Genomic DNA, 11,341 nt, shown 5'->3' on the forward strand with positions numbered 1-11,341 from the left:
CATGAAGGGGTGGTTTGTGAGCTGATTGACTAATCGGAAGAGATGGAGACAACTACTTTCAGATTTTTAATGGTCTTGTCAGAAAAAAAAACAAATTGGTGATGTCTAGTTCCTAGACAATAAATCTACTTTGTCTAAAAGCCCCAGAAGAATGGAGAGGGCTGACTCTGAATGATAAATTCTCTATCTGTTCAGCCCTCTCATTTCCCAATGCATCTTACCTGGAACAGGCAGCAAGAACAAGAAGAGCAACACAAAGAGAAGGTAGAAGAGCCTCATGGCTGCCTGGCTTCCCAGCTGAGACTGGACAGGACGGTGTGGTCGCTCACTTTATAAAGGCTCCAGGTCTGCAGCCATAGGGAGAAGCATTCAGCAGCTGCAATTCCCGTAATATCACAGTGATGACAATATGACGTATTTCCTGATGCTTCATGCCAAGGTTCCTTACAAAGCAGACCACGCCCATTCCCCCCAGGACTTAATTACAAATCTCAGAGCTTGATGTGAGTGAGCACAGGGCTGTTATGATGCCTCTGAGCTCTGGGTTCTCCAGTAGGGCTGGCTCATGTCTGGCTGTCTGTGACGGGAAAGACCTGCGCGCTCCTGGATGCAGTCCTGGGGCATACATTAGTTGGAAGCTCACCTGTGCCCACTGTGGTCCTTCTAAGCTTTTACCTTCTTCGTAAAGTCCTGGGAGAGTCTGAGGGCTGCTAGGAGCCACATCAGTCCAGTCCAAGGCTGGTATATTCAGAATCTAGGTGTAAACTGGGGCTGGGTCTCGCCCTAAGCCTGCAGAGATACCAGAAATGGTTATGAACCAGGATAAGCTTTTAAGTAGTGTGGGAAGGGAGGAAAAGTGGGCTGCATTCTGGAGACCTTGCCCTTGTGTCCTTGGCCTGTGATAGAGTGCGACATCTCAGGTCAAACACAGCTTATACTTTACTGTGGTCTGCTGCTGCTGCTGCTAAGTCGCTTCTGTCCTGTCCGACTCTGTGCGACCCCATAGACGGCAGCCCACCAGGCTCCCCCGTCCCTGGGATTCTCCAGGCAAGAACACTGGAGTGGGTTGCCATTTCCTTCTCCAATGCATGAAAATGAAAAGTGAAAGTGAAGTCACTCAGTCATGTCCAACTGCTAGTGACCCCATGGACTGCAGCCTACCAGACTCCTCTGTCCATGGGATTTTCCAGGCAAGAGTACAGGAGTGGGGTGCCATTGCCTTCTCCGTTACTGTGGTCTAAAAACCACCAAATTCATGACTCAGGAAGGTGTCTCATTTTCCTTTATCAGAGACAGATGGATGATGTATTTAATGTGCTAGTGTCTCCTTACTGATGGTGTCACTCCCTCTACAAATGAGGGGCTTTGAAAGATGTATTTATGACCTCCTCCTCCTCCTGAGAAAAAGGAGGTTTCTGTGCAATTTTAACAGAAAGAACGAGGTTTCTGAGAAAGTTCTGAGAGAAAGAGTGTGATTTGTGGGAGAATCCTGACATAAAAAAGAATGTTTCTGAAGAATCCTCAGAGTACAAAGTAAGTTTCTGAGGAAATTCTGACAGAAGAAGTTTTCTGAGGGGAATCTGACAAAAAATTAGATTTGAGGATATTTTGAGAGAAAGAAGGTTTCTGAGGGAATTTTGACAGAAGGAGTTTTCTGAGGGGAATCTGACAGAAAGATGGATGTTTCTGAGGATATTTTGAGAAAGAGAAAGCAGTTTCTGATGGAATATTGATAGAAAGATGTATGTTTTTGAGAGAATTCTCACAGAAAGAAGGATGATTCTGAAGGAATTGTCACAAACAGAAGGAGGTTTCTGATGGAATTCTGACAGAAAGAAGGAGGTTTCTGTGGGAAATGATGAAAAGTAGGAGATTTCTGAGGTAATTCTGACTGAAAGAGTGATTTTTTTTTAAAGATTGTTTTCATCTATAGGTTTTACAGAATATTGAGTAGAGTTTCCTGTGGTATACAGTAGGTCCTTATGGATTATCTGTTTTATATGTAGTTGTGTGTATATTGTTGTTCTTCAGTCAGTAAGTTGTGTCTGACTCTTTGTGACCCAACAGACTGCAATATGCCACACTTTCCTGTCCTTCACTATCTTTTGGAATTTGCTCAAATTCATGTCCATTTAGTTGATGGTATTATCTAACCATCTCATTCTCTGTCACCACTTCTCCTTTTGCCTTTACTCTTTTCCAGCATCAGGGTCTTTTCCAATGAGTTGGCTCTTCACATCAGGTGACCAAAGTATTGGAGTCCAGCAACAGTCCTTTAAAAGAATATTCAGGGTTTTCCTTTAGAATTGACTGGTTTGATCTTCTTTCAGTCCAAGGAACTGTCAAGAGTCTTCTCCAACACAACAGTTTGAAAGCATTAATTCTTTGGCACTCAGCATTCTTTATGTTCCAACTTTCACATCAGTAAATGACTATTGGAAAAAACCATAACTTGACTAGATGGACCTTTGTTGGCAGAGTGATGTCTCTGCTTTTTAATATGCTGTCTAGGTTGATCATAACTTTTCTTCCAAGGACCAAGTGTCTTTTAATTTCATGGCTGCAGTCACCATCTGCAGTGATTTTGGAGCCCAAGAAAATAAAGTCTGTCACTGCTTCCACTTTTCCCCCTTTTATTTGACATGAAGTGATGGGACTGCATGTCATCATCTTAGTTTTTTGAATGTTGAATTGTAAACCAGCTTTTTCACTCTCCTCTTTCAGCCTTATCTACAGGCTCTTCGGTTCCTCTTCACTTTCTGCCATTAGAGCAGTATCGTGTACATATCGGAAGCTGTTGATATTTCTCCCAGCAATCTTGATTCCAGACTGTGATTCATCCAGCCCAGCATTTCACATAATGCATTCTCCATATAAGTTAAATAAACAGGATGACAATATGATAGCTATACACTGAACAATGTCGAATTTGTCATCTCTGAAGAAGATTTAGCTTTGGGACCAGGGACCAGGCTTGATCACTCAAGAGCTTTTGTGTAGCAGAGTTTTATTAAAGTTAAAAAGGACAGAGAAAGTTTCAGCATAGACATCAGAAGAGGGAGTGCCCCAGAAGGAAATGGCGACCCACTCCAGTGTTCTTGCCTGGAGAATCCCAGGGATAGGGGAGCCTGGTGGGCTGCCGTCTATGGGTTCGCACAGAATTGGACACGACTCAAGTGATTTAGCAGCAGCAGCAGCAGCATACTTTACCAGGCCCACTCCCACAATATACAAGATTAGTCAGAAGGTTCATGTCCAGCAAGATACATTGCTATTATATAATCATTAGTACAGAGCCTAAGGAAAAACATATCCTTGAGCAAGATGAGTTATTTTGTTGTGTAATCATTAGCTCTGGGCTTAAAGAAAGTTAGTCTTAAAGATTGTTGTCATAAAAACTCAGAGTTTAAGAAAAAATGTCTTATGTGACTAAGACAACGCAATATAGAAAAAAACCTCAAGGGGTCCAAGACCTCTTCCTCCTTGAGGGCCCTAGACTCCTTATCAACCTTCCTAAGGCTTAGCTCTCTCAAATCTACAGCTTTGCCTTACTCCTTTCCCAATTTTGTACCAGTTAGTTGTTTCATGTAGGGTTCTAACTGTTGTTTTTTTGTCCTGCATACAGTTTTCTCAGGGACAGGTGGTTGTCTGATCTTCCCATCTCTTTGAGAATTTCCCACAGTTTGTAGATCCACACAGTAAAAGGCTTAGCATAGTCAATGAAGCAGAATTAGATGGGTTTTTTTGGAATTCCCTTGCTTTGTCTATAATCTTACAAAAGTTGGCAATTTTCTTTCTGGTTTCTCTGACTTTTCTAAATCCAGCTTGTATATCTGAAAATTCTCAATTCACATACTGTTGATGCCTAGCTTGAAGGATTTTGAGCGTAATCTTACTAGCATGGGAAATGAGTGTAATTGTATGGTAATTTGAAGATTGTTTGGCATTGCCCTTCTTTGGGATTGGAATAAAAACTGATCTTTTTCAGTCCTGTGACCACTGCTGAGTTTTTCAAATTTGCTGACATATTGAGTGCAGCACCTTAACAGCATCATCTTTTATGATTTGAAATAGCTCAGCTGGATTCCATCATCTCCACAAGCTTTGTTGGTAGTAATGCTTCCTAAGACCCACTTGACTTCACACTCCAGAATGTGTGGCTCTAGGTGAGTGACCACACCATCATGGTTATCTACGTTATTAAGATCTTTTTTGTATGTTCTATATATTCTTGCTACATCTTCTTAATCTCTTTTGCTTCTGTTAGGTCCTTATCGTTTCTGTTCTTTACTGTGCCCATCCTTGCATGAAATACTTCCTTGATCTGTCCAGTTTTCTTGAAGAGATCTCTAGTCTTTCCCATTCTATTGTTTTTCTCTACTTCTTTGCATTGTTCATTTAAGAAGTCCTTCTTACCTCTCCTTGCTATTCTCTGGAACTCTGCATTCAGTTGGGTATATCTTTTACTTTCTCCCTTGCTTTTCAAGTCTCTTCTTTCCTCATCTGTTTGTAAAACCTCCTCAGACAACCATTTTGCCTTCTTGCATTTCCTTTCCTTTTGGATGTTTTTGGTCACTGACTCCTGTACAGTGTTATGAACCCCTCTCCGTAGTTCTTCAGGCACTCTGTCTGCCAGATCTAATCCCTTCTATCTATTTGTTGTATGTATGTGTCAGTCCTAATCTCCCAATTTAGCCTTCCCTCTCTTAGAACTTGCTATTCTTTTCCTTCTTCCTATAAGAAAATGATCATCTTTAATATTTCTCCTAAATAATGATTTTGGATACAAAGTGCCTTAATTCCAGCTGAGGAACTCATGAGGGCTTGGGACAAATGTTAGCCTCTCTATTTCTCTAGTATTCTGAGTAAATTTGATGAGTTCATATGTATTTATGACACAATTGCACATATGTTTTGGGTTGAGTTAACAATTACAATTACTCCCCTTCTTTTGTTGTTTTGAATTATAGCCAAAGACCTATTGCTTAGAAATGATTGGGGAGGGTGACTACTTCACTTATGGGCATTGTGCTGATGATTTCTATTAGTTGAGTCATGAAGATGTATGAGACTCCTAAGGCTGTCAGTTTACATATGCGTATTTATTATATGCATTATATTTATATGCGTTACTAGAATTTAAAATACCCATTTCCAATTTATTTTCTTTATTTAACTGCATCATATTAAGTATTAGTTCTATAGAAAAGGGAAACCAGAACCATCTTAATGAGTTTTATTCGAAAATAACTTCCATTAGTATGCAAGCTAAACCTGTATTTTCAATGATTATTGTATATTCCAATTTACCATATATTTATTAATAGTATATACTTATTATATTTTTCCAATTTTTTATCTAATGCTGCGTACTCTGCTAGAAAAGCTACAACTTCTTAGCTGTTGGGGAAACTGAAAACTGTCAAAAATGGAAAGAGGCTTTTAGCCACGAGGGGTCATGGTTTGTCTTTTCTTGAGTGGAACAGTGATGGCTAACTTGCATTTTCTTAAGGTATAATAACACAGGATTAGGAGGCAGAGTCTGCTTTGCTGAGCCCAGATGTTTTCCTCCTTCAGCCTTATCACCTCCTATTCTATAGTTGACACGATTTCCCATGGTGTATGCCAATTCTGGTTTTATTGAGCATATGAATCTAAAATAATACAGTATCTTCTGTGGCAAACTATGTCATATTTAAAAGCTTTTTTTAACTTTTAAGTTTTCAAAAATGTAATAAAATGATAAAGTGTTCATTAAATATAAGTTAAAAGGAACTTATTGGTTTGTATTACTCAAATCTAACATGAACTTCATTAACAAAATTGTTTCTTTATTGAATCCTTGTTGTATTTTGAGTGGATTAGACAAGTAAGGGGAAAAGAGAATAAAATAAACTAGACAAAGGTGAAGAATTTATTTCAAAATGCCATTCTAGAAATTTGTGGAGCAACCAACTTGTCTTTTCAACATTTGACATTTATCTCTAGTCCTCCTAGAATGTAACTAGTCTTCATCATCTCAGTTTTGAGGTTCTTCAGTTACAAAGGATATCTTAACAATTATGGATAATCAAAGTTTTATCAAAACATTTATATTCATATAAAAACCCAGGATGTTCTAGATAATTTATTATTAACATATCCACATCTGACAGTTTTGTTATCTCAGGAAATTTCAGTGTCACCAAATTAAACCAAACTTTAATTCAGTGCAACTGAATTAAATCAAATTCACTAAAATGAGTGAAGAACTCCCATGGAGGTATGCCTGTGTGTGTAGAAACACAAAGGAGGGAGAGATTGCCTTGCTTTGTGAGATGGGTGTGGAGGGCATCTGGAGGAAGGCTAAGCAGAGGTGTTTGTGGAGTCATTTGGCCTCATTCAATAGATTTTTTTCCATCCTGTGAAACCTGTATCCTGTAACATTCTTGTCCTCTCTCTCCCCCTTTCATTTTCTTAGCTATAAAGTACAAATCCACGTGCAATGCAGGTGGTGCAGAAAACATGGGTTTGATCCTCGGTTTGGGAAGATTCCCTGGAGGGTGTGGCAACCCACCCCAGTATTCTTGCCTGGAGAATCCCATGCGCAGAGGAGCCTGGTGGGCTACAGTCCACAGGGTTCCAAAGAGTTGGACATGACTGAAGGGACTGAGTATACACGCAGCACAAAGTATGAATTATCCAGAATTACTATGTGGAAATGATTCCAGCCAGAATGTGGAATGATCTCGTGGCACATTTGGAAAGAACGAGCAGGGCTCACTGAGTTCTTAGCTCTCTGTCGTCTACCCATGAACCTCCTCACAGGGAAGAGTTCTTGTGTTTAACTCCCCCAGGGCCTGGGGAAAGGGGGCGAGACCAGCCTCAGCTAGTGTTGGCAGGACTGAGTGGGACAAAAGCCTCCAGCTCAGGTGCCCCGGTTAGCAGGATCACGTGATGAACAGACCTTGAGTCAGGCCACCCAAGTAGGTCTATCTTAACAATGAAAATGATTTTTGTTCAGAGTCAGATGAAGAGGAAGTCTAATATTCCCCTTTAGATAAGCAAAACTACCTATTGTTATTTCTTACCCTTATGATTTTTTTTCTTATTTTAAAACTTTATCTTTTTAAGAGAATCATTTTTAGGGTATGAGATGGCCTGTCTTTTAGTTCAGTCTTGTAGTTCTTAAGATGCTGGCGGTGCATTGAGAAGAAGTTCCCCAGGGATGAATACAAGTAGAATTAGGACATTTATTTCCAGTCAATGGAGAAAAAACAAGTTTAAGAGGAGTCTGTATAATTTATCCTCAAGTTCTGGAGTTCTGGGCCAAGCTGGAGCCTATGAAGTTCATGCATGTGTTCTAGAGTTTGAAGAGCCTACAGTTGGCTCTTATCAAGGAGATTTTGATTTGGGAGCTGGCGTTGGATAGGGAAAAAATATCCACCACTTTCTACAACATCTTTTGTCTTCATTACATACACCAATGGGCTGTTCTATAGTGGTGCAGCCTCCGTCTCTGCACACCCCTTTCAGCAGATTACACTGTTTCTGTCCTGGAATAAGGCCAGTCCTTGCTGCACAGAAAGAGATTTAACAACATCATTAATTCACCATCCATGTATTGATAGTGTACATAAAGCAATACATTTACAGAAGAATGGCTTTGAGATAGAATAAATGATATTACCTATTATTACTGATACCCTTTATCTATTTCTACACAGTTGCCGGTGGTTTCTGAGGCTCCATTCTGTTTGGGTACCTCAAAAGATAATTATCTCAGGATTAGAAAAGAAGGAAGCTACCCTACACTTGAAACTCCTTCTGTGGCAGAACCAGGAAGAGAAACTATAAAGCAAGAATAGTGGAAGTAGTGTTAAAAAAAGGAAAGACATCTCAGGCTCATAGGCTGCCTAAAACCTGTAGATAATCCTACTTTAAGGGTAAACTGAAACTCCTGGGTGATAGAGATACTAGTGATCTACCACTTTCCAGTATAAAGTCTGGCAGACTTGCCCTTCTTGTTCTTTTTTATTAATTTGTTTGTTTTTGGCTACTGTGTCTTTGTTGCTGAGGCCAGGTTTTCTCTCGCTGTGGCAAGTAGGGGCCACTCTCTGTTGTGGTGCAGGAGCTTCTCCTTGCAGTGACTTGTCTTGTTGAGGAACATGGGCTTTAGGGCACTCAGGCTCAGCAGTTGTGACGCACGGGCTTACTTGCCCTGTGGCATGTGGGATCTTCCTGGACCAAGGATTGAACCTGTGTTCCCTGCATTGGCAGTTGGATTCTTAACCACTGGGCCAGTAGGGAAGTCCTTGCCCTCATTCTTGAAGCACCCCTGCAGATTTAGCATTGGCTTTTGTAGCTTTTACTGGTGCGTAATTCCATGACACGCGTGGCACATTTTCTGGTATAAACTACTGCTGTCTTCTAGGGGCCTTCTTGCCGTTCTTTGCAGACACTGTGGTTTCTTCTGCATTAGGGAAATTACACCGACTTCTTCCTTTGCCAGAAGCATTGAGGGCTCCTTGCAAGTGGTTTATCCATGAACACGTACCTCCTAGTTTTCAGCTCAAAAGGCATACCTCAAGAAACTCTTCCCAGATGCTGCAAATTGACCATGACCACATGCTTCAGGCACTTTTAATACTCTGTTCCTCTTCATTGTACTTGGCAAAATTTATAATTATAGATAAATTTGTTATCATTTACCTAGTGTCTGTCTTTTGTATTGTGGGAAGACGTCCTTTCTTTTGCTTCCCGCTGCATCTTTTGTGTTTCCCACAGCCCATGGGAAGTAGCAGGCACTCAGTACACACTCTTTACCACTGAATGCAGATACGTATTCTTTGATACCACACACACTATTTGTCTCTTATTCCTTCTAAAACTTCCTGTCTCCAGCCTGTTTTTGACTGTCTGGTCCCCACTCTTGGATATATGATTGTATTTGTGGGTGTCCAGTCCCTAGGAACTTCTCTAAATCTTAGGCCTAGATTTATTGGAGTCTTATTTTCCTGTCAGTTATTTCTGGTCTTTGTTTTAGGATAATCTTTTTAAAAATTGTTTTTCACCCTATAACTGAACCACTGCCATATCCTTTGTCCTACTCCAGTGATGACTTTTGGCTGGATCTTTACTTCCAGGAGAACTATCCCCCTTAACTTTTTCTTTTTTAATTAAAAAAAAAAAAGGGTTCTTAACATGGGGTATGTATGACTTTGGATGGAGACAGTAATTTATGTTGAATTGAATTTAGCTTAAGTGGTGGAAAGCAAGCATGAACAAAAAATTAAAAATAAAATAAAATATTCACTAATCAATCATGCAGACATAATTGCCTTGATGCAATTGCTTTCAGCAATCTGAGAATTTATCACTATTATCTAATTTTAAGGAACACTGATCAGGAAAATCTACAGACTAGTGTAATAATAATGTCGAATATTATGCCGAATAATAATGCCAGAATATTAAGCCGAATGGACATGCCTACCACAAACACTGAAGAAAAAGAGTTTAGAGTTAAGTGAAGTAACATGTGTCAAAGACACTGTGACTCCCCAAAGAGGAACCTTAAAAATCTTCTCAGGTTCCTCAGTGTCTAATTAGGAGATTAAAAAGCCTGCAAGAAATTAGAGTTACCACTTTGTGGGTATAGATTAATGGAAACAACACTGACCCAGATTAAAAATACTCGGTTCAACAATGAGGTCCTACTTGAAAACACATGGAACGCTACTCAATGTCATATGGTGGCCTGGTTGGGAAGGCAGTTTGGGTGGAGAATGGATTCATATATATGTACGGCTGAGTCCCTTTGCTGTCTACCTGAAACTATCACAACATTGTTAATTGGCTATAGTCCAATATAAAGTAAAAGTTAAAAAGAAATACTCAGTTCCAGCTGTAGTGTTGCCCCTACCTATGTGATCTTAGTGAAAACATTCTTTGTGTGGACATGGATCTTCTTATCTGTAAAATTAAGAAATTAACTATTAAATTGCCCTCTATCTTTAAGTCCTTAACATTGTGTAATTTTATATTAGCTGTCACTGCAAGTGTGTTGTCTTCTGACAGAACTGAGGGCCAGATGAGAATTATGTGAACTCCCTCAAGAGTTCACAAATCAAGGGGACAACTATACATCAGAGTTCCTAAGATATTCATAGATCAGGTAAAGATCAAACAAGTCAATATATTCGATTGTATTTGAAAGAATGTTATAAATGATTCAAGGAAAAGAGAGAGTTACCCAAATGAAGCCAGATGTTGAGGGGTGGAAATACCCTGCCGTAAACAGTTTTACAAGGATCTGAATGACCCAGCCTGAAAACGACACGTTCCCTTTCTCCTTCATCTACACTTTAATAGTCCAGCTTCTCAATCATGAGCACCAAGGATGTACCTCGAACTGTTAGAATTCCTTCCTGCTTATCCATTATGCTTAAAATTTTGCCACTGAAGCGCCATCCCAAATTTCTGTGCTTTTTCCAAATTCCCCTGCCCCCTGTTGGTTTTTAATAACTCGATAGAATTCTTTTTTGTTGTTGTTGAGTTGTCTTACACACCTAACTTGCACCCTTCACAAATATTCCTTTGCCAATAGACTCCAGGTCACGTTCATTTGCTAACCAAGTCTGAACCAATAGCTGCCATTTCCACTGTCTCTTTTGGAGATGGGGGCCCTTGTGAAAGCTACTTGATTTATATCCTTGTGTCAGATGTCAAGGCTTCTCCCCCTCCACCTATATTTGAGCCCCCCTTTGTAATCATGGAGCTCTTGGAACTTGTTTTCTGTTGATGGAAATCCTTGTCTTTCTTCCCAATTTGGACCCCATCAGTTCTAAGGAGGACGCTCATGTTGGACCTCTGTATCCCTGAGACTGTGTGTTAAGGTCTGAGTCAAGATGGCCATGGTATAACTCAGTGTCTGAGTAGGTCTCCTAAGAAACCCAGCTCTACAGTTATTTGCCACCTACCTTTTGGTATTACAGCCAAAGAGAGAAGGAGAACAGAAAGCAATAAATGGAGTCTCATGGTTGAATGCCTGGTAGAGCAGTGAGTGATCAGGAACAGCAGGATACAGCACCTTTTATCTACTTCTGCAGACCAAGAGTCCTTTTAGTCACTGAAGCTTAACAAGTAAGAAAATAAAACAGCTTCTGCTGGAACGTTTCCAAACCCTGAGCTCTCTAAATTTGGTGACAAATTAACCTAACCACTGGAGACCAGATGGCTTATCCTGTACTTTTTCTGTGGGCTCTCACATTTTTCAGAGGTCAGTATCTGTGACCAGCATCTTTTCAAGGCTCATTGAGTGCAAAGTCCTGGTTACCAAAAAGTCCTCTGTGTTGCAAGG

At 40.1% G+C, this 11,341-nt stretch overlaps 1 protein-coding gene across 1 annotated transcript; it reads right to left on the reverse strand.

Annotated features, from left to right (window-relative positions):
* Nucleotides 1-7,374: 7,374 nt before the first annotated feature.
* LOC129644679 (beta-defensin 130B-like) lies at nt 7,375-11,019 on the reverse strand. The gene is made up of 2 exons (XM_055570189.1): nt 10,958-11,019; nt 7,375-7,552 (listed from the first exon to the last, which is right to left on the reverse strand). Exons 1-2 carry the CDS (start codon nt 11,017-11,019, stop codon nt 7,375-7,377), a joined length of 240 nt encoding a protein of 79 aa, XP_055426164.1.
* Nucleotides 11,020-11,341: the final 322 nt, after the last annotated feature.

This window comes from Bubalus kerabau, chromosome 2 (assembly GCF_029407905.1).
Source record: "Bubalus kerabau isolate K-KA32 ecotype Philippines breed swamp buffalo chromosome 2, PCC_UOA_SB_1v2, whole genome shotgun sequence".
Lineage (NCBI taxonomy): Eukaryota > Metazoa > Chordata > Mammalia > Artiodactyla > Bovidae > Bubalus > Bubalus kerabau.

What these genes read in the sequence shown, in the direction of transcription:
- LOC129644679 (XM_055570189.1), bottom strand. Translation starts at nt 11,019, where the DNA reads ATGAGACTCCATTTATTGCTTTCTGTTCTCCTTCTCTCTTTGGCTGTA. An exon ending in GCTGTAATACCAAAAGGTAG is followed by an intron (nt 7,553 to 10,957) that starts GTGGCAAATAAC and finishes CTGTGCAGCAAG; the next exon opens with GACTGGCCTTATTCCAGGAC.